Source organism: Anoplophora glabripennis, unplaced genomic scaffold (assembly GCF_000390285.2).
Source record: "Anoplophora glabripennis isolate ALB-LARVAE unplaced genomic scaffold, Agla_2.0 scaffold304, whole genome shotgun sequence".
Lineage (NCBI taxonomy): Eukaryota > Metazoa > Arthropoda > Insecta > Coleoptera > Cerambycidae > Anoplophora > Anoplophora glabripennis.
Window position 1 is genome coordinate 139,470 of NW_019416405.1, and position 27,476 is coordinate 166,945.

At 32.3% G+C, this 27,476-nt stretch overlaps 1 protein-coding gene across 3 annotated transcripts in view; it reads left to right on the forward strand.

The window, feature by feature from the left end:
• Nucleotides 1-27,476, forward strand: part of LOC108911280 (uncharacterized protein CG43867) — a 375,733-nt gene that overhangs the window by 49,011 nt on the left and 299,246 nt on the right. For all 3 annotated transcript variants that reach the window (XM_018716179.1, XM_018716181.1, XM_018716180.1), the window contains exons 2-3: nt 12,317-13,039; nt 17,083-17,317. In XM_018716179.1, coding sequence (XP_018571695.1) covers nt 12,966-13,039; nt 17,083-17,317 — 309 coding nt within the window. In that variant the 5' untranslated portion in view covers nt 12,317-12,965. The remainder of the gene's footprint in view (nt 1-12,316; nt 13,040-17,082; nt 17,318-27,476) is intronic.

Below are 27,476 nucleotides of genomic sequence, written 5' to 3' on the forward strand. Positions count from 1 at the left end.
TTTTAACACTGTGTGGCAGGTACCGACTGATACTCCCACCATTTGTGATAAAACACGTACAGAAGTTCTTGGCGCATTTTCCATTATTTGTTGGACATTTTCTTTTAATTCTTCAGTCCGCTTTTTAGGTCGGCCGCTTCCTTCTTTTCTTGTTACACTGCCCGTTTCACGAAAAACATTAACACAACGCTGAACTGCACTTTGAAAAATTTTGTACTCAACAACGCCGGGAAATTGATTTTGAAATTCTATGAAACATTCCTCAATAGAATACTTCCATATTCCATCAATCTTGCGTCCATTTCTAAAGTAGGACTCTATGATAAACACTTTTGTTCTTGGAGAAAACACCATTTTAAACGCTTTTTAAAACGAAAATATTCAAATTGATAGCGGCGATATAGCGCTTTGACGGATGACGTTAAGTTCATTTGCTATACGCTACGCCCTACGTCCAAATTTTCAGAACCAACTTGACCACGTTTTTATTTGAACGCTCGTTACTTAATGCTAAAAAATTTTTGTAAGATTGTTTTACCTCAATTCTAGGTATAGTTATTTTTCTCTCAGTACGTCATACGTCCTGAGCCTCCTACCTGGCCTCCCGGAGTCGGAAATAAAAAGCACTCCGGGTAAATAATGCCCCCGATTATACCTATCGCTTATCTCTCTCGGAGGGTCACAGTAACCCCTGTCCAAGTCACTTGTTTATATCGCCTCCACGTTATCTTACTTCCGTCCGTTCGCTTGCTTGCTAGGGTTTCGGCGGGATTTTTTAACTTATTTAGTTTGGGCATATTTGAGCGATCTCGCCGTTACAGGTCGATTCGACCGACCCTTTTTATAGTCGCCAGAGAAATGCGCAACCTGAAATTTCATTTGTGAAATTGCGCTGTAAGTGTATAAGCATCGGCCAGGTGAGCGTTATGGTCAATTTTGGGAATAATCTTCCCCAGAATCTTAATCTGAAATTATTATTTATTTTTAAATACAAAATATTTTTTATAATAATTATAAATTGTNTTCGTCTGTATTTTCATTTGAACATTGAAGAAGGCTATTATTACAACTATAACAACTGCAAACTAGACAACATTTTAAGCCTTCTTTTAAACATATATATTTACTATTTTGACAGGTCAGTACAAAATATAGTTAATAACTTCCTAATATAATATCATTAGGAATAGGGTCTTTAGTACTAAGTACGGTCTCTAAAATCCATTATTTTCTTTCCATCCATATTTGATTGGATATAATTTTTAAATAACGTTGATAGTAGATATCAACGTTATTTAAAAATTATATCCAATCAAATATGGATGGAAAGAAAATAATGGATTTTAGAGACCGTTTTAACGAATTTCTAAAAAATTTATCTTTCTCAAAATTTTCTGTCAGGTTAGCATCTACTAAGTGTTTAAATATTTCACCGTCTATAAATTATTAGATATAATTATAATATCAGGATATCGAGTCACAATTGAGTGCAATTTAAATGAAATTTGCCTTTTTCTTGTCAATATAAACTAAATTTTCTAGTATTTGTTCTCTGATCGTGATTAATGGTAAATTCTAATACTTTAGACTCCTACCAAATTTTGTTTTTGAAGTTTCACAATTTCGCAAAATATAACTACTCATTTTCTCTCTGACAAGTTACACATCACGGTGAACAATAATGTACAATAATAATTGGTTATTTCAGTCCTTCCCTTTGTTACCTTTGATTCCTAAATGTTTTTATGTATTTTGCTTTAAAACAGAAATAATAATTCAAAAAACGTTTATAGACAATCGGCAGAGTAATTTCAATTTTAATCACTTCAGTCGCGAGATCGAATCATCGAATTCAAATAACCATATTATATAGGATTAAAACTGGTTTTTAAATTCTGTATGGATATTTACAGATCTTTGGACGGATTTTGTTGGAATTGTGATGTAAAGCGATTTAACGCTGATTCATTTTTAATTAATTTAAACCATCAATCTTGCGTCCATTTCTAAAGTAGGACTCTATGATAAACACTTTTTGTTCTTGAGAAAACACCATTTTAAACGCTTTTTAAAACGAAAATATTCAAATTGATAGCGGCGATATAGCGNTTTCTCTCTGACAAGTTACACATCACGGTGAACAATAATGTACAATAATAATTGGTTATTTCAGTCCTTCCCTTTGTTACCTTTGATTCCTAAATGTTTTTATGTATTTTGCTTTAAAACAGAAATAATAATTCAAAAAACGTTTATAGACAATCGGCAGAGTAATTTCAATTTTAATCACTTCAGTCGCGAGATCGAATCATCGAATTCAAATAACCATATTATGTAGAGGATTAAAACTGGTTTTTAAATTCTGTGTGGATATTTACAGATCTTTGGACGGATTTTGGTGAAATTGTGATGTAAAGCGATTTAACGCTGATTCATTTTTAATTAATTTAAACCACTAATCTGCTACGGTAACGATTTCGCCTGTGATTAAGTATAAAATATGTAATTTTTTCATAACCACAACGAATTCGTCGACGTCGATAAACAGTGTAACTGGCAGATATTTTAATTTAAAGCTTAGTATCCTATACTCGTTATCTTGGAAGATACGTATCGTTAAAGAATTTTCAAATTTTTAACCCATAGCAAACAAAAGTTTTTAAGAAATAAACTCTATTGCAGTAGTCCAAAAGTTACCTTATCCATCATTCTGCGTTCCGCGTTTTTCCATGGTTTCTTAGTTTCCTTCCTTAGTTTTATTACATTGTCAACTAGGATAATAATAAATGTGCCATGCTAAAAACCAAATTTTTTCCGTTCCTAGACTTAAAAAAAATTGCTGCCTTTTTTTTAAGTATCTGCTATAGACCGAATAAAAAAAGTGTTCAAGCAGGTGCTGTTTCTCGACTTTTTTAACTATTTAGAAGTTTCGTAAATAACATTTCTTCATGAATGATAACACCTTTTCCAAATGTTTCTTTTTGTTACTTTTTGTTACCTCCAACTTAATTTTCATCCGGCAAAGCGGATCTTCTTTGGGATTTTGTAATTTATTTACTTCTTTTAAAATCAACTATCTTTTGTAAATAAAATACCTGGATTATCAAGATTTGCTCGCTGTTAAAACCAATCAATCCAATCTAGCGTGAGATGAGGGCACTTGAAACTTTGAAACAGAAAAAGGCAGTGGGAAAATGGTAGTGTCAAAAGTTCTTAATTTATTTTAATTATTTCTGGTATATTTCCAATTTTAACGTTGTTCAACTTACAAGAATGACTCTATAAATATATCCCAAAATACGTGTTTAAGTTATTATTATTTTTGATGACTGAATAATTTCTTATTCTTTTTCAATACCATACATTTTTACACTAGATTTGAAGTCGGTGCTGATAGGAAATCGAACAGCATATAGATTCCATATTCATGTGAAATTGTAATAACTTTCTGGCTTAAAATATTTACATACCATCCAAAGAGTGCGGTGGGATATGCTCGCATAAAGTACTTCGAATTTTAACTAGCAGTCAACGTGTTATGATTGCGGAATCGTATTATAAATTTAAAATTTGAAAATGCTATATGGAAAGTTATATTGAGTTTGAAATTGATCAGTTCAATTCCATCCGAGACGAGACCCAAGGGAGAAGACGCTAAATATATGCTATTCCATATTTCCGTGGAATAGAGTGGAAACGAGTAATATTTGTTTACATCATATAGAAAAATGCCAAATAAAAGTGAGACAAAGCCCTTACGTGATTGAAAATTACATTGTGAAAAGGCCTACAATGCCACTTACTCCATATGCCAAATTTTAAGTAACTTTGATGTTCTGATGATGTTCTTCTTTACACGAATGCTAGAGGTGATATTGATTTCGATATTACTATTTGTCATTATCTGTGTTAGTTTAATTTTTCTATAGTATACATTTGCGTATAATTCTTTAGATGTGACACTCCTGTACAATCTAATTTTATTCAATTTAATAATAGTTAAGGAAAGCGTTTGTGATATAAAATATAAAAACCTGATAAAATTTGTTCTATTTGAATAACATTTGATATTTCTGAACTAGATACTCTTAGTTAGCATCAGAAATATTTAATAAGTATAAACAGTTAACTTTAACAAGGCGTAGGTAGGTACATATAATTTAAATGATATTTTTCTCACGATGTTTAATAATAAGCGTTGGATTTGTGATTGATTATAAAAATGTGCACGTTAATATGTTAACGGTATCTCCAACAGTACTTCTCCTTTTCCTAAGAGATTTATTTTGTAATATTAATAAGAGCTAAGAAGCTGTAAAGTTTAAAATGTATCTACGTCTTTTCCACCATTCAATCTTTATACTTCACAATAATTTTTTAACTGATTACGTAATTTACCTAAAAATTCAATTCAAGTTCATTTTGAACATAGTCGTAGACATTTTTTATGCGACTGACAGACCTCTTGGTTTTTTTACGGAGATATCTCCGAACTGTATAAAAATCGATCCATTCTAATTAAGCTCTGTGAGAATAAATAAAACGGATATTTTCGTGTTTGTAGAATGCCAGAAAAATGATTATATTCCAATGGGAATATGTTAAATATTTTCCATTTTACCACAATATTATAAATATAGCGTAAGTGATTTGGTCTCCTTAAAATAAATGAAAAGTTCTTATTGGTAAGATATACATGATGTCAAATATATATGTCAGTAAGCACGATGCAACTATAATTATCAAATATAACAAAATATTTTGAAAGTAATAATCAAAATTTTTATCAGTTATATTTACTGATATTTTCAACAATTGTTGTTTAGTTTTAGTATTGAACAACATTAAATATTTTGTATTGCGGCAGCAATTTTTAAGAAACAGGGCAACCACAAGAAGATATATCTAAAATTTGCGCTGTTGCAAGCGTCGTTCATTTTCTACTTACGAATTTCAATTCAGGACCTTATTATTTCCCTAGTTTAAGCAAATCTTACCTATTCTTTTCCTAATCAAAAGTTGGTGGAAATGGCCCACATGACCAATGGCCTCTTTATTGTCCTAAATTGATAAAATGACCTATTTTTGGATCTACGGAAGTTATTCTGCGTATTTTTTATGGATTTTTTTTGACTGACCGAATTAATGCATGTTTTCAAAAGCTTCTCAACTCAAGCAACTTCTTTTAACACAAATTTTCATGAACTCATAATTTTATAAAATGAAAAGACAGTTTGTTAAAAGTAACGAAGGTATAATTTTTATATAAGGTGGGATTAGTTGACTTGGCAAATTTTTTGGATATGACAAAAATGCGAAAGCTTAGTTTTAGATAGAAGAAAGCGATACTTTAACAGTACCTAGAAATCGGATGACAATTTATTTGCAATAGAGTAAGTCTGCTTCGCCAGTACCGGAAGAGTCTCGTACGAGACAGCGGCTGCGATTATTATCCATGCAAGCAGAGATGCACTTGAATAGCAACGATAGGGACATGTGCTTCGCACACAGCATAAGCAAACAGATGGCGTGTGAGCCCCATGCAGAGATTAAAAAAAACGTTAACACTTGTCTGATGTCGCCACCTTGTAATCGCATGGAAGTGTTCGAAGTGTTCTCCACAACCACCGTTTCTATATTTAGGACCCTCTTTAAAGTTGTAAAGGATTAACTTCACTCATCCTTTGGTTAATTTTACAGTGGTACAAGCGTGTATATATGCTGTTATTAGGACATATCAATATTCTTATCCCACAATCACCTTATAATCGGACTTTTATCCACACATATGAAACGTCTAAAGTGATACTTTATCCACTAGTGGAATAAAGTAACTTTATTTCACTAGTAGAATAATGAAAAAATAATAAACAAAATTTAATTTATTTACTTATTAACATTAACATTTACATTTATAGTAATAGACATTTCGTTTTTAGTTTTATCACATTTTACTTCCTTTCCATTAATAACAACCCTTGTAGCATTGTTGCCATCATTTTCGGAACGCATACCTACTATCTGCCGAAGTTTGTGAAGAATTTGCATAAGTTACGGATGTCTCTTCTTGTAAGGAATAGTTATATTTTCCTTGGATTTTCCTTGCAATATCAAGTTAGATATAGACTCTTCAACATAACTTTCTGCTACAAAAGGACTCTTTCTTCCACCATGCCGTTTGTTGGTTGTAAGAACAGCATCTTTATTGGCCAATAAAGTTGTTGATGTGCGTCTCATACAATGGCCAGTATATGCTTCTGGATTTGCGATATTGGGGATTGAAGCAACTGTTGAGGGTACCTTCGCCAATGTGTTGCTTCCAACAGGCTGAGAAATACATTTTTTATTGATGTATCTTAAAAAGAATATGTCTTGTGTTATGCGAATTGGGCGCAGAGAAACATATTTTCTACATATTTCAACAACATTCACGCAAAATCTTTCTTCTATAATTGTAAATTTTTTTGGAATGCCCGTCTTGGTGATAGGTATTGAAACAAGTAGGTAACTGCCAATGTCCTGTACGTCACTAATTTTCAAATTTGTCAATTCGCAGAATCGTCAGGCACCGGAGACCCCCATTATTAGTGCAACCTAAAATAATTCAAAGTTTACTATACACCTAACAACATGTAAAAGGTAAATAGATATTGCCTTAGTCATTAAATATTCTTTATCCAAAGCCCCATCAGTCAAACATTCTTCAATATGTGCTCTTTCCAATACTTCAGCTTTGGCTTTGTATCTTCTCGATTCACTCTTCAAATAAGCAGTAAGCTTATTATATTTTCAAATATCTATATTTTTGTAGATCTTTATAGTAGTCTTCAACATCTAATACTTCGATTACATAGATGAATATGTATACGATAGCATAACTTCTTCATTTATTGTCATTACTCTCCGTTTTTCCCTCCATTTGTAATGTTCCCTGAATTTCGATGGCAATAAATGGAAAATTGCTTCTTGAGTTTCTTCAAAAACAGCCACAAGAACACAATTACTACAACAAAACCTACCACGTTTCAATGAGTACTAGTAAGAAATATCAAGTCCTGCCAATATTTTTTAATTAAATTCCAGTGATTCTGACTCCAAAAATATGATTATGATGTGATTATGAGTAAAACGTTGTATTGAATTCGTGTTTTAATTGCCACTTAAGGATATTAAACATTCTTGCGTGGACAAAATGCTACAATAAATACCTAACTGTTAATTGTTTGATGTCTATTCCAAATCTTAGTTTTTATAAATATTTAAGGCATATTTTATCAACTCTCAGAAGCTCGAAAGTATTGTTATAAGAAACATATTCGTTGCCATAAGTGTAAATTAATTTGTAATTACAATTTTAATTATTATATTTTTCTGTGCCTAAACACTCACTGGGAGATGGTCATTGATTTGTGGGGAATAACAGTCTGTCTTTAAACTCACGTCTACAATGTTAGATGTACCCATTATATCACAAACAATAAATCCTGGGGCATTTAACAACCCGTGTACACCTACAGATATGAACGACATATTAAATAAATCTTAATTATCCGCATTAGAATATATATCTGCTAATTTATGTTCTACTATTAATCTCGTGTTTTATTTACGATAGTGGCATATAGTCGGGCATTATGTTCGTGTTCCACGGTAATAATTCCTCAAAACCACACACATAACATATACATATATTTCGTTACCCGAATTTGACAATTTCACGCGTTCCTATATCCACATAATCAAAGGGCATATATATTTTTTTGTCGCTGAATTACGATAACGGTAATGCGGGAGGGACACGAATTCTAACGGGAATTTGTTGCTTGGCGGGCAATTTGAATAATATTAATGATTCCTGAATACGACCTGTGTATTACATTTGCGTCATTGTTAACCCAGGGGTCCCATTTGAAAAATGAAATAATTGCCTGTATAAATGTAATAGCCGTTTTGCATATCATTGAAATTAACAATATAATTAAGGTGAAATAAAGACCTATTTACTTTGTATATAGCAGAAACACATGGCAATTGTCAGTTAAGATTGCTATCAGTTCTAAAATTGAATTTGTAATAATATTAAAAAAGTATTACATCATGTTTAGTACTGTAATAGTATTGAGAATGTTATTACCCAAAAAATACTTTGCAATCAGGTTGAAATTTAGAATGTATGGTATGATTACTATTGACGTTAATAATTGACACAGAAAAGAGGGACACGGACGAAACTTATGCCATCTTAGTACTTGGATCACCAAAAACCAAGTCTGTCGAATGGGAAATACTCCATCACCCTCCAGCTTCTTTAAATTGTCAAAAACTGCCCTAAAATGTGAAAACAGCAGGTTTCTTATTGGACGCAAATGAGTCGACTCATCATATTCTTCTCATATTCAGTGCAAAACTTGGGTATCCAAGGACTCCTTCATATTTGCAACCTTTCACTTTCGATCGGACAGAAAACCACTGATAAAACCTAAAGATCAACTTCGCTGAATCAAACCACGAATTTATAGCAAGGAAATAGTAAAACTCATGCACCATACCTAGCAAATAAATGAGTGACATTAACTGATTTAATGGGCGATGGACCTAAATTCCTGTTATTAAGGTCTCCTATCTTTGTCACTCATACTGAGGACTCTCTTCTTGATTCGCATATCTTTCTGATAAGATGGGTTTGGTCTATCTGTTCTAGTTGCCCTTCGCTGCAGTCTCGAAGGTTTTCAAAGATGTGGTTTACATGCGAGTACACGAAGTGCTGTTTCAAACTCATCAAACCTCCTAATTTTTTGAAATGGTCAACCATTTTATTTGTTATAACTTCGCGATCGTCACTGATGCTCCAAGAAATTCAGCATCATTTTTAAAGCTAACCATGCTTGCTCTTCAATAATATTCGCTGTTGCTACTTCACTCCTAATCATTATACGAATTTGTGGTTCGTCGAAAATTCCTTCTTTTAATTTAGCATCACTACGTTCGGAATTTTCTGTCATAGTGTTCGAAACGGGTGTCCTTTGTGACAATCTTTTCCAAGAGACCGAGTTTAATATGAAGAAGTGGAAGGCGAGCTTTCGAAGGATTTGTCAATGGATCGTGGTGATTTTTAATGATTGTTAAACATCGACAAATAATAAAACATTTTTTCTGTTCTTAAATAGATTTCCAAAGCTTTACTTTTTTATAATTTTTTTTATAAAAATGTTAGGATTGCAATTCAGAATTCAGTTCCTATAAATACAATTTCTTAATAATTTATAGAAATGTCAAATTATCTTAAAGAACTACTTGATTTTTTAAGCACTACTTGACTTGAAGTCACTAATCTGTAAAGTCAACTAAATTGTAAAAAATGTGTTTCTCATTTGTTTTTTAAAGATCATAGAGTCTATTTAGAATTAAGAACCACATTACTTACGGTTTTTTCTATGGTTTGACGGAAAGAATGAATAAATGTACAACTATGTACAATGACTGTTTATAAGTTTGGTGTTTTGCGTAATGAAACGGTATAAGCCTGCCTAATTTATTGATTGGTGTGGTAATTTCGAGGTTTGATTGCATGACAAAAGCCACAAATTGTATGAATAATATTTTTGAGAATAGATTAGTGAACTGAAGTAATTCTTGTTTTATATAACTGCAAAGCAAATGTTTGCATAATAACCTCACGATACTTCAGTGAAGTGTAAAAATACTAAATGTTTGTTAAGGACATGTTATTATGTTTTAAATATTAAATGTTATATTGTAAACATCTTACATTGATCTATAGGTTGCAATATATTTATTAATGCAGAGATTATTCAGTAAACCGTTATACTATAAAAAGCTGAGCACTTTCAAAAATATATTTGTTAAAATACGTATAAAATATTATATTAAGTTAAAAAAACCAAAGAACATATGCCTGAAAACCTTATAAAATACAGTAAACAGTATACTAAAGCTGTGCTGTCAGAAACACATAATTCCAAAATGAGATATGAGACTAGAAGAAACTCTGTCTGATTGGTGACATTGCCCACAATTTGAGATGAGCTTTGGTCGTCTGTGGCTCAGTTGATATAAACAGATCTCAGAACGTGTATCAGAAGAAGATTCAAATGATAAAAAATATTCTATAGGTGTTCCACCTAAGAGGGATTCTTCTATAACTCTGTAACTGTAAAATTTATAAAAAAAATGGTTTTAATAAAATTTTTCTGGAATTATGTGGGCCATGTAAAGAAAATATTTTTAGCATTACAGAGGTTCCATTTCGCATGAGCGCTACATAACTTTGCTATTTTAAATGGAACACCCTGTATATTATTGCGTTTTTGAATTCCTTGGTTAATATTAGGTAGAGTTTATTAAATGTACATGGTGTTTAAAACTTACCGTTTTCGAGATAATCACTTGTTTTTGAAAAAAATCACGATTTCAACTTTCTAAATGAGGCTAGATAGCGTCTAACCGTAAGAGTTAGAAACCTGTAGTTTTCATAGATAGTTTTGGCATAAATTACTCGTACGTTATTCAGACTCGAAATACTGAGACCTGCATTTAATAATCTTACGAGTTGAAAAACTTTTTTTTCAAATGGAATTGCCCATATTAATTGTCATGGGTGAATGCAAAATTGAATGCCCTTTCGACTGATATAAGGTTGTCCATACTTATTTTTAACAGTTTCCAGAAAAATCAGGTCCTTTTCTAAAGTGCGAAAAGGTCAAGAAGGCCTTGGAAAACCCATTTTCTCTCACATTTTATGAGGTCTGGGACAGACAGTGTCAGTATTTACTGGCATGTGTAAAAAGTGGTTTGACAAACAAAAGTAAACCACTAAGAACAACTAAAACAAAACGCAAGACGAAACAAACAAACTCGGAACACAACAAGGAAATACAGGGTGTTCCATTTAAAATTGTTATGTAGCGTCCACGCGAAATGGAACACCCTGTAAAGCTAAAAATATTTTCTTTCCCTGGCCCACATGATTCTAGACAACTTTTACCGCCTGGGTCCTGACGGCTTATAAACAAATTCAAAATTCAAATACATACTTTAGAATTAGATGCACAAAGCTGATAGTTAAGAAGCTACAAATTTTAAAGCAAGCAGTAGATGTACTGTCAAAAGAAATCAGCCATCAAAACACACTGTTTCAAATCGTTTGTTTCTTAAAGTGCAATAATTATTTCTTTGGCTACTTTACCATTGTTTTTGACGGTGTATGAATGTATATACACTATTCTCCACTGAATGCAACCTAGTAAGGGTGAAAGAAAAATGCCTAATATTCGATGGCATAAAAAAAATCCTGCAAATTTCTGTGCAATTTTTAATAAATAAATTTTTATCAATCGAATTTTTTTTCTCAGAACTTGTATTAAAAATAAATCATCAGTTTCGTAAACGCCCTGTAGTGGAAAAAATATGTATGGAATGAATAATATTTACAGTTTTTCAATAGCCTTGAGATTAATTTCTATTCGGGAAAATGTATTTACCTATTATGTAAATTACTAATATATAGGGTGATTCACAAACGGTTATCAAAACCTCGTATTCTTTGGTGAATTTTAAGGGGTATTTCCTATAAAATTTTTATCTAGGACGCTTCATTAAAAAGGTACAGGTTGTTAAATTTAAAAAAAAAAATATATTTGTAATTTTTTCAAATAATCTAAAAGGTAGTAAGTGAAATATTTTGAAATTGGACACATATATTTATGTAAACATTCCAAAATCTAGGGCCTTTTCTAAAAATTTAGATGCTTCAGTTGCGGAGTTGCACCGAATCAGTGACATATTTTCCTAAATAAAATGGTACGCCACTGCTTGACGGTAACAATCATGATATTTCGGATTCGTCTTTCAATTTTCAAAATTTACAAATTACTGCTCTCTTATATTTTTCGAAAAAAACTGATTTTCGAGTAAACCTTAAAAAAATATACCTGAGAAGAAAGAATAAATAATACTTTTCGTCAGATTTAAGGAACAATAAATTTTGAACAAATTACATTTTCGTTACTAAAAAGATGTCGCGCCTGTGTTCTTGGGAATGGAGGTTTTTTGAGCATTTACTCCAATAAAATCATTAAAATGATGACTAATGTTATGTCATTTAAGTAAAGTGTTTTATTTTCGGTCACCGTTTGTGAATCACCCTGTAGACCATTTAAATGAAATGTTTTTGAGCTAATAATTATAACATGCCATGAAGATGATTTCTGTGATATGCTGTTGTTTTGTCCTGCATGCAACATAATTTGTCTGTTACCTTTTCCTTCTGTACTGACATAATTTTTGTTTGTTTCAGGTTTCTGAACCCGATCCATCGTCCATACGTCTTGTCAAAACCCGTACAATAAGAATATTAAAAATAGCTAACCTTATATACATACATAATACAAAGTGTTGTTGTTAATTATTGTTATACTATGTCATTGTTGTTTAGCGTTATATCAATCGATTTTATAACTTTATTAAACTAATTCGAACAGAGTGTATTTTGTAACAGCGCGCGATAACTTTATCAATCGAACCTACATGAATGAAAATAACAGAGGTTCGAATGTTTGTTAGTAGAGAGAAAGAGAATACCCGCGACCTTAAGTGCTGCTCAACGGGGTCGTTGCCCATGCACTTCTATGTACTAAAGATGTCATGTCTACAAGTCAGTATGGTCTCGGATAGAAAGCCATGAGCGGAGCGAAAGATCCTAAAGATACGTCGAGGTAACCTAAAGTGGATAATAAGCGGGTTTTTAACGACATCGCGCCTGTGAACTAGAACTTGCACTAAAATTATATAAGTGATCGCGGTTGTGATATTTTACTTCCATCCATTTGAGATATGCTTAAGTTTTATTCCGAGTTTTAAGGGTTTGTTGTTGCCGTCGTTTAAATTCTAAATTTTTGTAGTTAGAAGGGTTGTTTTCACGGAGATGGAAGTCACCTAAAAGGAGGATGGCCGAGGACAATAATAAGAGGAGGCTGAGCCAAGTGTACGACCCGCTGTCTAGATTGGGTGAACTCACGAGGTTTGTGTTTGTTTTTTTATCTAGCTTGATGCCTTTTCATACGTCATTAAGTACCGTTATATTGAAACTATTCGTTCTGCTCGTCGATTAACTGCAGTGTAAATATAAACAGGGCACATGTGTTTCAATTTTTATATACATTGTCTCAATAACTTCGCACAAAACTGCAATATTTTGCAACACATTCTATTAATCCACAGTTTTACATTTAGTTCACTCCAAAAATCGTTGGCAAAGAAATTGTGGCAATTGGTTAAATTAGTAATATTCTTATTATCGAAACTAAGAACCTTACCACAACAGTTATGGTTTGTAATTATTATTATTTGTGGCATTTTCAGTTACACATTTTATTTGATTGGATATTTCTACCACACTGAAAGGAAAAATTTATAATAAGTTTCTCTTCCTTTTAACATATTTTCGATGTTCTCTCTTTCCCCGAATTTTTTATACTTGATCGGTTCTCCTTGTATATTCTTATAAATATAACCTCGACTAGCTTTGTTCGGATTATTAGGTCAGAAATTGGTAATTGTAAAACAGGTTTGATAGAAATATGCACTAGCATTCCGTTTTAAAGCAACCTTGAGTTTGGTAAGCCAAGAAAAATATTGATTAACAAGGCCTTACCGCATTGCATAACATAAAACAGTTCAGTAACTATAACTTACTAAAGCATGTATAATATGTTTGTTACTGGCATATTTGTTTATTTTAAATGAGTTTGGTCAACCATAAATTATATTTATTATGTTACGGTAATATAATAGTATATAATTTACTGAGTAGTGGAACATTCCAATACGTTCACGGGAAATTTGTTTTTTGCAACAAATGTTTTTATTTTTTTGTATAAATTGTTACACTCTCTTGGTTGATATAAGTTATATCAAGTTTTATTAGCTTTTAATTAATTTTATTTTATTATAGTTTGTTGATATTTAGCAAAAAAGAAGCAAATACAAGAAAAATAATTGTGTCTAATAAAATGTATATATGAAAGCAAGTTCGATTTCTCCTGATCAACCTTGACAGAAATATATTAAATCGAAAGAAAACCCAAATTGTTTATTGTAGCAATAAATCAATTATATAATATTTATTTAAAGCATTTCTTTGGTAATGGCAAATATTTACTCTAGTCATTAGCTGAAATCATTATAAACTAATACACGTATCATTAAGTTTATTGGCTATTTCCAATTATTTATGACTGTTAGTAAATACCCTTGTAAATACCTATAGATAAAATCGCTCTTGTATAAAACATTCAGTTTTATTGGGTTGTATATGATGTTACGTGAATATTAGCAAAGTTGCAAAGTTAGATAAAAACAATTTCATTGACAAAATATACCTAAATAAGCCAAATAACCTTGTAACATTTGCCCATAATTTTATTTTTTAATAGTGGATTTATTTTACCATTTATCTGATGCTATTTAATTGCTCACAGACGTTATTGTAACATTTTTTAGACGATAGTTTGTATACCGATTTATAATGTGCAGGAAAAAATATTTATTTAAGCCATTGTTAATTTAACAAATATTATAAACTAGAAGGAAAACAATGACTAATGTTTGTTTTAAAGTGAGGACTTGGAAGCGGAGGGAATTTGTTCTAAATATTTGAGGAGTAGGTATATATCCTATGAAATGAAATTAGGAAATTAGCTTACCCAATTTAATTTGAGGACATTCTTTAACATTCAAATAAAGATTAAACTTTCAAGTGTAGGGACAAAGAAATATCACAAAATTATATACTAGAGTACCCTTAGCAGGTAGCATATTTGTTAAGAATCAAAGAGAAGACAATCTCCCTTAAATATGAAAAATATTTGATTAACAAGGTACGAGACAAGGTACTTGGCTCCATGTTTTATAAACCTTTGCTACCGCTAAACAGATTGCTCTCACAATTTGAATTTTACTTTGAATTTTATTATGAAAAGTAACAGTGTTCGTGCCTTCGCCTACGGCTTGTATGAAATTCACGACCTGCTTTACATTTCCCCTCAGTGTTTGTTGTGTTATAAATATAAGAAACCTTTTTAGACACCGAATAAAGTTTTGAAATCAATATATACTCTCAAATATATACGTATTTATTCTTAAATTTTTATTTTATTGTTCATATTACCTACATTTTTTTCTCTAGCTGAAAGGTGGTTCAAAATTAAATAGCATCCTCTCAGAGTGCATTTCTCTTTTGAAAACACGAACAATGTTTTATTTAAAATCAAACAAAGTATACATAAATTTTCATAATGTGTCTACTTTACAAGTTTGTTTAATGATGTCATTGTAAAACATAGAACCTAATCAAAATAAAAATCATCATGTCTTGTTTTGTAAGAAACATCACATTGTTGTCATACAGAAAATATTTTATTTCCAAACATTTGCTTAGTATATGTTTATATTTATTTATCACTTCAATAGATGGTAGGTAAATATTAATGCAAATCTTCTGAGTTAAGCAAATCTATTATATTTTGCTTATTCCAAATTATCAGGAAACCATATGAAATCAATGAATATTAAGTTTTTTTTTTGCATTTTATTTTAAAGGAATAATTATTTCATACTACTTTGCTTATGTATGTAATACTTTGCTTAGTAAGTTCTTGAATATTAGCTTGATAAAACATGTGGATTTCCAAAAATGATTGACAAAATCAGGCTCAAAAACACGAAATTTTTTTATAAATTTACAGTTTACAGCATATTTATAACGATAATAGTATTGTAAACTAATTATGAATGAAAATGCGTAATCTGTTTTTTGGAAAAAAATCGCTAATACCAATCAGCTGTTTTGATGTCAAGAAAACGCGTCCTAATTGGCCTTGAATTGCATTAATAAAATCAGCAGTATCACAGTTATATAGAGTTTTTTTACCCTACATTCCCAAATAAAAATGTTTGAAATCGTCCAAAAAATAAAATTACAGGCTTGTATCATATTTAACTGCGACACCCTGTATATTTTTGTGTGATGAAAACTAAAATCAAAAAAACTTTTTCAAGACGTACTAATTTGGTTGAAACTTGCTAGTTGTATATAACATTCATTTCTCTTTTTTATGCCACTGCATAATTTCTTAGTCATAATATGAATTTCTTGTCTTTTAATGAATTAATAAGAGATTGGCTTCTGAAGCTTTTCAGTTACTTTGGGTCATCCAGTATGGTAAAAAAATTACATCTGAGCATCAACTTAAGCAACCTTTATATATCTTTTGGCTTATGCTGAGTACAGGAACCATATTTTATTGTCAGTGGGGGAGAAACGCAAAGAATAGTGACTGAAGCCCTCTTCAGTGACTATAAAATATTGTTATTGTTACAAGACTAGGGTTGTACGGTTCGCAGTCGTTGGAATGCCAAGCGTAAGATATTGACATTATGCAACATTATTTGGGAATTATGGATAACCGTTTTTTTGGAATAGGATCGTAAATTTTTATTTTATTGCCTGGCAGTTATGTTAGGTCAAAGTTTTATTCGCCCTATAACATATTTTCTTTACCGTTTTCACCTTTTTTGCTACAGGTTATTATAATTTTGTTGCATAAGTAGTATTTGTTGCAAGATTAATGTCAATTGAAAAAATTGAACACCCCCTTGACTTTCTTATTTTTAAATGTAGAAAAAAAATAAATATAAGAAAACATTATATTTCTTTATATTAATTAAGTAACAAATTATACATTAAATTTCAACCCCTCTCATATGTAGCCTGTATGTTAATAATTATTCAGATACCATTCTTTTTCACAAAAAGTATTAAATAAACGTTTGTTAAAGACAACCTCTACCACAGCCTGCTTTTAAGCTATTTCGGTAATTGCGGCATTACTACGGATTGCGGGCCATTTCTGGATGACTGCATTGATTGCGAAAGATTGCCAATGATATTCTGCAATAAATTAAACGTATTACTTCTACCAAAACGCAATTCCTCTTAGTAGTAGAAAAAAATTGTTATATTATGGTTGTAGAACTAAGTACAGTCTTTTTTTATGTTTTCAGATCGTCGCATTCTACGCCTTCGTCGCCAAGGCTTCTTCCGCGACGCGCGAGAGACGCGAGTTCGGTAGTGCCGCCTCCGCTAGTTGCCTTCGATGTGCTGGAATCCGGCCACAGCGGCGGCAGCCACAGTGATCCAAGTGCTATCAACTGGCAGGAGAGATGTCTGGAACTGCAGCTGGAGTTGCACAGGAGCCGGACGCAAGCCACGAGGACGAGAGACATGCTGAGAGAAAAGGTAAGCTGCCTTTGTGTCGTAGAGTGGTTAGTTTTAACTTTACGCATCGATGAATGTGCATACTTTATTATGCTGCAGAACTAGCCTTGTTAACGTTCGACCTCATTTACGTTAATGCAAGTGTAAAACTATTTAAGATATGTGGTGCTATATGGAATTCTGCGGATCCGTCTCTTGATTGCTAATACGTCAACTCCTGTGACGTTGTCTATGTTCTTCGGAATGAATGGCCTGTATATATTTCAGGATGTTCTAGTTTCAAAAACTGTGCAATCTTATTAGGAATCATAGAAAGGGTGATCTTGTAGACTGGTTGGTTGTAACATCTACCTGCTTGATAGCGCATAAAAAAGCGTGAAATTCCAATTTTAATTTTCAATCCAATCTTGATACATTTCTTGAGAATTTATAGATGAGAAACAGAACTCAGACGAGAAGTAATTGTAAACGTACGTGACATACCATTTTTAGAATCTGGAATTGTAACTACAATAATGTCATCGAAATTTTTTAAATTGACGTCCAAAGTAAGTTTGCACAACTTATCAAAACGGCATGCTCCTGCAATGCCTAAGACCGTCGCTACCTTCATTAGCAAATATGTGTTATCGGGTGCCTGAACGAGAAAATCGTTGATTTGTTCCCTTGTAAAAACGTTTGACATTTTAGGTGTATAGCCGTCATTCTTACGTTTCAAAAATGCTTTCAGCTTGGGGTATTTTGATATATCCACGTTCTCCTCTTATCTATGAACATAGTTGACTTAATCATTGAGTATTCACTTTACAAGCTCCCGGTGACTTTAAACTACATTTTACTCAAACAAAAGCATATAAACATTTAAAATCTCTGGGGTTCTTCGACAAATTTGATTCTTTGCCAAATAATTTGAATAGTTTCTGTATTTCTTTCTGTGTGGAGAAGCTTTATGAGAATAAAATACATTCGACAGTTGAGGCTTATGATAGTTTTTTATTAAAAAAAAAATGGGTGTACTCAATCACTATGATTGATGTAATCTCTAGTTTTCGAAGTATCTGTCAAGCGAGATAAGTGAGATAGACCGTGTCTTGTTGCGGTAAGTTATTCCAAGCGTGTTCCAATACCGACTCAATGCTCATTAAGGATTGTTAGGGGTTGGGGTAATCATTGGAGAATCCGACCGATACTAACTCAAATGTGTTTAATAGGATATGCCGGGTCATAATACAAGTCAGTCAAGGATCTGTTTAATTATAACTCGGCTCAGGAATTTGATGGCTATCATGATTATGCTTACCCATATCATCTTGTGGGACATACTTATCCTTAATGGAATACGAGTAAAAAACTTATAATTACTCAGCCAGAAAATATTTGTTGGCGTTCTGTGACAAAATAGGTGTATTTACTTAAAAAGTTTTGAATTTTAGTTATTTGCGCGACTTGTTCAAATTTTTGTATTAATTTGCAATAAATGAATTAAAAGTTTGTCTGTTATTAATTTGGAGAGTACTACTAGTACTGGCGAGCATCCGACATTGGTTATTGAACTGCGTGGTCCCTAGGTTGACGTTCGAACACGCTCGACGTTGGCTCCGCAGAGCTTCCGTAATGAGGTCCGCGCCAGATTTGGATAAATAGTGCTTTGGAATAATATTTTTCAATCTGCGAAATAGGCCGTCTGCGGTTATTAGTGTATGATTTCGGGGTTTCGGCAGGAACTGCGCTTTTTGATAGATTAACGAATTTTATTCGGAACATGGGTGAATTTCGAACATGCGACAGAAAGTCGTCCTTTTGAGAAAAATAAATTCCAAATCTCCCGGTGTGTACGCAAACACGAATTTACATTTTCAAGTGAAACATTACATTTGGGACGTGCCGCAGGTATATTAAATTATCCCCTACTTACAGTGACATAAATAAATCCAAAAGCGAACATTTCCATATGTACAGCGCCGCCCCCGTCTGCCGCTCGAAGATATTTAATATTCCCTCAGTCCCCAGCTCAATTAACAGAGCCAGTGTTTGACTTGCGAAAATGACAATTTGTTAGCCGGGCTCCACACTATTTGCACAACTAAAATTAATTTCACTTGTTCAAATAGAAGCCGGAGTTGCACGTAACTGAAGAATTGAAACGGCGAGGAGCTGATCTGAGTTTAATCTGCCGGAGGAGTATCCGTGTGAAAAAAATTGGGAAACCCTTTCAATGACTTATAAGGGAGGAAAACAAAGACTTTGAATTTTTATTATAAACTAATTCGAATAAATATTAAGTTTACTTAATATTGAAATAATGTAAAATTTCTGTTAGTTTATTAAATTCCTGTTGGAGGGTTTCCTAGTAACCTTTTCGGATAAGATTTATGTGTTATATTCGCGTATAAAAAGTAAAAGCTTTCTGTCTTACAACGAAAACAGAGTGATTTTATAGAGGTGGGCTTATGAAGTATTTACAGCCATTTCCATTAAAACAGTTTTTATAGTCGATTTTTATGCCTCTCTAAAGATTATGTGTATGGAGCAGGGAGGAGCTTTTTTTAAGTCTCGAGGGCTTTACAATTATTTTTAGTATAGTAAGTATAGTTTGTCTGTCAAATATGTAGCATCATGATTCTTTTTGTGTGCTTAAATATGGATTAAAATGGATATTGAGAAGTAAATTAGTATCTGCGTTATGTCAGATACCAACCAAATCAATCTGTGATCTCTTGCTAATTTAATTAAAGTAGATATAGAAAGTATAGTCTTTCCGAAGTCAGTTGAACATGTATAAAAACGCCTAGCAATAAAATATAATGAGTTTCATAGACGACCCTAAAAAAGTTTTCTGCTGAAGGTAAAAAAATATAATAATTTGTATGTAATATGTAGAAAATTTTTATTATATGTTCATTTGGCCAACAACATATTTTAATTATTTATGTCCTTAAACAATTATATTATATTGATGGTAAATTTCGTTTTCTCCCGTTGCAAAAGGTCTCCAAAATGCCATGTTGTAATAATATTAGTAAACAAAATATCCCTCTTATTTCTCCCTTTCGCAATTGTAATATGAATGATTAATAGAAAGTGCCTATAATAAATTAAAATTACCTGAATCACACCAAATTCCGCATTGCTGCACTGCACTGCTAGGCAATTTGTTAACCACTTGTCAACAACTGAGATTTATTGTCCAGTTGCCCAGTGCAGCTGTGTTATACGCCGTTTGTCTGCGCAGGTATTCTTATACTGGGCGTATACATTTCTACCACATCCAGACCTGTAAATAAATACAGGAACAAGTTTTTCAAACATTTCAATGCCAAGTTGCTGCGTCAGCGACCGAACCTGGTAAATACTGCCATCCTTTTGATTCTTCAATTAAGACATAATATACAAATCTAATTTTCGTTAGTTAATAAACTGAAGTAGTGTCATAAATCGTAAAATATGTTTATGTATTTTTGTCAATCGAAATTTTATCAATTCAACTCTTGTGCTTATTATTTTAGTCATTAATCCATTGACATGACTTCCCTAAACGCATTCGCTTCTTGAAATGTTTATTAGAGGCGGATATAACGAAAAGTTATGAACAACTTAACGGTACGATAATTAATTAATACAAATGTGTTAAAGTGATAGGACTTGTTCCTTTTCTCCGATGCCACTTTGGTTTGATACGAGTAAAGATCTGCCACTGCCTGTTTACAGATCGATTTTTTTTAGGTATATCAATTTTCTTCATTTAAAATATTTCCCACGCGTTATTATTATTTAGAGTTCTTGAGTTCTTCTGTTTAAATTTTGAACAACATGGCAGGTTGTTTGTTTAAATAAATTAATTATGAACGTATTGAAATTTTCGTAAAGAACTGTTTATTTAAAAAAAATAATCCAACGGAAATTCGAAAGCGATTAACGCACGTTATGTATAGAACATATCTTTATAATATTCACAACGTTTCATAATCGTCAATAAAATGTTTTTAATTTTTTTTATATTTAACATTTTTTGATGCAAAAAGAATATGAATTTTTGTAAAAAAAATTCGATTTAAAAAATAATAAAAGAAGCAAAATTTATCCTTTAATTGATTTTTAGCAAAAGTGACAATTTCTATCATTCGAATCACAATGAGAGAAAAATCGCAGCGCTTCGAAATCTAAAGGGTTTCTTTGGGACACTTTGAGATTAAGAAAAATCGTCGCTATAATATTTGAACATCGATGAATTGACGTCCCCTATTTTATTGTTGAAATGTGCAAGGGAAGGCAGTAGAAAAGGTGTCTCATCTCGTGAGTCAACTTTTTTCATTAGAAACATTGTTTTTTTAAACAATTTGCATCGAAAATCAGTTTTTCCAATATAATTGAAAAATTATTGATTTTAGAGAAAAGTGTTCAGCAGATGAAATATGCGCATTAAAAAGACTTACAAAATACCGCCTAATAGATTAAAATCAGATAAATTGTTTAAAAGTTATTGCAAAAAAACATAAAAAACGTGAAAAAACAGCATTTTTTAATTAATAATCTGGTTGTTATTTGTTGGAATTTTATAATATGCCTAAAAGTTGTGAGTTTTATTGTTCTCAAAACTGTGCGAAAGATGGACGTTGTGGGCCCAATAGTTTTTGCAAAATTTTATTTATTTATCCCCCCAAGGACAAAAATGCATAACTTTAATCTTCTGTCTCTACGAAAGTTATTAACAAAGAAGGGTTTAGAAAGTCGATTTTTAAAGCTTAAAACCTTATTTAGCTTTGTATTTAAATGGAATTTTCATTTATTGCCAGGAGCCCTTTTGATTTTTACATTTTACCACTTTTTTTAATAAACATTTAGTTTATCTCCAAAACCATGCATAATACTTAACTTAATTATAAAAAGTGTGATTGTATAGCCAATTAAAAAACACACATTTAAAAAAAAATGTTCCGACGTCCTTTTGGAGCAGTTAGACTTTTTTTTTTCAAAAAATCACAGCGTCTACAACAACAATTTATTGAAGTCCGTCGATCTTTTGAAAGAGAACAACAATTTAGAAATTTTGATTTCCACTGGATTTCTTATCAACGATAACAATTTTTGAGTTTCAGATCCTGAAACTAGAAATTTCAAAATCAAGATTCAATTTATTGCTCTACGATCATTTTTCGTAAATTTACAGTCTTGAAAATCACCTAAAAATATATAACTATTATTAGTTTAGAACAGTTTGTAGGCAGGCATACACCTTTAAATTCTTACTTTCTGATACGAAAGGAAACCTCTTTCTAAAGAACCGTGAAACTCTGCAGCCTCCGCAAAACCAACAAGTCTGGGAGTTATATCCATGCAAGTGTACCCAAATGTAAAAGCCCTCCAAACGCTGCATTTCCATACGTAAACTTTTTGCCCTTTTTCGTGACTCCAGAATCCCGAGTATGATTTGGGATTTGTCGTCGGTTTTCCCTGACGACTAAGCCTCGAAAGCGAGGGCATCACGCGCCATGATGCGCCTTCGATGAAGGCGGCTGGCGCCAGAGATTGGCGTCGCCACGTCACTAGTAGCCCTCTTTGGCCATTTTCAAAGCGTCTCACCTCGCAACTGATGAAATGTTGAGCAGTATGTCCAAGTCAAGCAATAAATTAGCACTAGTTTTTTTTTCGGTTTTTCTCGCTTGCTGGTGGCCGTTTCAGATGTATCGCTGCCACTTAATTTGGATGTTTCACAGTGAAAGGAGGTGTTGGGTAAATGACGACGTCATAAAATTTATATGGGGGGTGAAGCGATAAAATTTAATGTCCGCGCTATATTAGTATGTGACGGTTGAGTTGATTCATTTTCACGTTTCTCTGGAAGATAAAATATTAATTACTTTGCGTCAGATGCCGAATATAGTTGCGCTTAAACTAGAAGATAATTAATTTTGTCCACTATTTTACAGCTCGCGTAAACCTCGTTGTTTAATTATAAAATTCACAGAAGTTTTCAATGAACTAGAAATAACTTACTTCTTTTTAAATCGCCAACGGGACACGGAAAATAGTGCCATCACTTCTTCTACTTGAAAGATATACAGGGTGTCCTGTTTCAAAAAAACTTGTGTGCAAGTTCCTCATGGAAAAAAATAGGGGTAATTAATGTAAAGTTTTTTTCTTAGGAGCCCTGTTTTCGAGATACAGTGTGTTGAAGTACTTTCCAAATAGTTTTCCTTAATCACACAGCCACACACAAAAAAAAAGTTGGGTATACTTTTTATGCGACATATATTTTTCGTAGTAATTTGGCCTCCTGAAAACGAATCTGGGGTCAGAATTGGCCCATCACGACATAATTTTTTCCTAACCTCAAAAAACTTGTGAAAAATAGTGAAAATTGATGAAAATTTACTGGGAAAATTTGGAAAAAAAATTATTTCCACATCAAATAGTACATTTTTATGTAAAAGACTCTGCATCGCAATCCTCATGATGCCAAATTTTACTGAAATCAGTGGATTTCAAATAAGTACACCCGCCATATTGGATCAGCCATCTTGAATTTTTACAATGTGAATTCATATTCGTAATCAGCGACCCAAAAAACCCCTTTATACAAAATCTGGTCAAAATCCGCTCAGAATTTGAAAATAGCGATTCCTGCTCGGTTTTTTGAGGTTAGAAAAAAAACCACACGTTCTAGCTCAATTCTGACAGTGGATTTGAATTCAGCAGAGTCTTTTACATAAAAATGTACTATTTGATGTGGAAATAAATTTTTTTCCAAATTTTCCCAGTAAATTTTCATCAATTTTCACTATTTTTCACAAGTTTTTTGAGGTTAGGAAAAAATTGTGACGTGATGGGCCAATTCTGACCCCAGATTCGTGTTCAGGAGGCCAAATTACTACGAAAAATATATGTCGCATAAAAAGTATACCCAACTTTTTTTGTGTGTGTGGCTGTGTTATCTTTAAATTGTCTAAAAATAAAAATGTCAAAATTTAGTACACGAGTAAACATCAACTGTGCGTTAAGAATAATGTGCAAACGGTTTCTTTCTCAAAAGCAGTGTCGCCGATACAGGTAATTATTTTCCCATGAGGAACTTGCACACAAGTTTTTTTGAAACATGAACGGGACACCCTGTATATGTTGGAAAAAGTATTTATAAAATGTAGAATTAAAGTAGGGAATTAGGTACTTTCCTATATTGAAAATAAGCTCTTTCTTCTATAAAAAAATTTCATGGGTGAAAGCAACAAAATTTTATTAATTTTTTTTTTGGCTGCCAATTTCAAGAAAATGTATTTTTGAATTTGAAATTAGTCCATCTTGTAATTGTATTAATTTTCTTCACCGTCTTTTTTCTTTATGAGGTAATTAAATACCTAGGAAATAGGAGGTTATTGGTTCTTGAAGATATAATTTAATACCTATTGGACTCATAGACTACAAATAGATAAAACAAAAAGTACAATTCTCTAAACACACTCTATAGTATAAATTACGAACCTTCTAAGAGCATTAGGTATGAAAGCTTGTTCTAGATGTTAAGGGAAAGGCAAAAATATGCTGCTGCTTACTAGAATGCTTTTCTCGAGAAACGATTAGCTGCTTAATTCTCCGTAACTTGTGGGTATGTTCCACGTTGTGTGGGCAAATGGGTTCATGGATTAACTAACGTAGTAAAAAGAGAATCGGTGTAACGAAAACACCACTCCTAACGTACGCACACACACAGTCGACGCTCACACACGTCTGAATTATTCATTTGGAACTGGAATCTGACGTTTTTATGTTGCGCTCCTTTTTATGTTTTAAAAAATAAAATCTCAAAATGCATTGTGTAAATAGTAAATCTTTTTGGGCATATGGAGATCGTCTCCACTTTTTAGTCCATAAGTTTAAACGTGTTCCACTTTTATACAGGTGGTTTCAGATTGCTTGCGATAATACAAAGAATGTCAAAATCAATATCCTTGAAGAAAAATATCACTTGATGAGTTCAGTAATACAGATGATTTTTTGTTTATATCTCCGGAATCTAGTAACCGATCTCAATAAAATTTGGTAGGTACAGATAATGTATGATAGTAGGCCTTACATTCCCTAAAGGTTTTAAAGGTTCAACCAGTGGTGTACAACTGGACAGAGAAAAAATCTACGCCATTGCATTTTTAACAAGTCATTGTAACTGATTTACATTCTTATGCAGAAAATACGGAAAAAAGGTGACTTTCATGACACTTCTAACCATAATACAGGACTTTGTTGGAAGAGATAATTTAAGCAAATCACTTATAAACATTTAACAGACATTAACAAATAATTTTTATAAGCAATTTTTATAAATAAGGGTGGCTGCCACCCTTAATACGGCCCAGGCATACACAAATACATACAGGACTTTGTTGGAAGATATAATTTAAGCTATTCACGTATAAAAATTTAACAGACATCAACAAATAATTTTTGTAAGCATTTTTTATACATAAGGGTTTATACAACTGATTTTATCTTGAAAACTGTAAGTTTTAAACACCATGTACATTTAATAAACTCTACCTAATATTAACCAAGGAATTAACGCAATAATATACAGGATGGCCACATGATTCCAGACAACTTTTATTAAAACCATTTCTTTATAAATTTTACAGTTACAGAGGTACAAGAATCCCTCTTAGGTGGAACACCCAGTATGTACAAATAATGATTGAAACGAATCATATAATTCCAGATACAAACACTTACTCGTTATAAATGTGTTCCCTAAAATTAAATAGGTATTAATTACTACCCTACTTATTACGCAACCGCGAAGAGTCAGCGGAGCATGTGGAGTAGAATAGCATCAGCCATTGCTGTGATGGATGAAACCGAGACTCAAATAAAATTGAAAGAATAGGCCCATTCAGTGATATATAATTTTAAACTTTTTCTTTCATTTTCTGATAGTATTTAACCACCTAAATATATCTTAGAAAAATTAGGTCAATAGGATTAATAATAAGTTACTTTTACCTATATTAAATACCTATATTTTTAAGTGTATAAATATAGTGTATAAGAGATATACATCAAGTCTTGTTGAAATGCATTTTTCACACAACATATTTATTATAAACATAGAATGACTTGGAATACCTAAATATATTTTCGGATTTTTCTCAATGACGTAAATGGTTCGCTTTTCTACATTTTCTTTTGCGTTCCATTTTTGTACAAATGTACCCAACGTACTAGACTTGGTACTTGAGGATGTATGCGACGACGTGTATGATGTGCCAGTAGTACTTTGACTAGTATTTGAAGCAACTCAGAACCATCCTCGTTTTTCTTTGGTTGCCCGTCTAGGGGGTTGTAAAATTTTATTATTATTTAAATAAATTGCTTATAGGTCCCTCTAGCCACGTATTTCGAAATTTTTTGTGGACGGGAACGTTTAGATGGGGTAGAAATTTTTTTTTTCGGTATAAATTTGAAAATTCTGCTCTAAATGTTTAAATAATAATATTTATAACCCCCTAGACGGACAACCAAAGAAAAACGAGAGTGGTTCTTAACTGCTTATAGGTCCCTCTCGCCGACGTATTTCGAATTTTTTGTGAACACGAACATTTAGATGGGGTAGAATTTTTTTCCGGCATAAAGTTGAAAATTGTGCTCTAAATGTTTAAATAATAATATTTTACAACCCCCTAGACGTGCAACCAAAGAAAAATGATGGTGGTTTTGAGTTGCATACCGTGGCTGGGGATACCGTGGATAACATCATACAAACTTTTCATTTTTCGGTAATGAAATAAATATTTTATTCAGAGTCGATCTTGAGGTACTTTTGCAGCCTGGAACTAAACAATATTTGTACAATCCTCGGTTTCGACCCATTTAGACATAAAAACAATGATTAACGAAACTGCCAAGCGAACCACACACCGTATGTATTAACACAGAATGGGATGAGAGCGAGGGCGAGCGCGAGCGCACTGCTCTGCCAGTCGCCCGTACCGGTATTATGACGTCAGGCAATAGTTGCTGAACGTTTTTCCGCGCTTTGTTTTCATTAATTTAGTTCACACATTTCTCGTTGAAACAAAAAATTGATTTTCGGCATACTAACTAATTAAAGGGTAAACTTTTGGAATATGCAAAAAAAAATTCTGCTGAATGGGCCTATTGGCGTTATTGTTGTTTAATATTTTTTATCATCGAT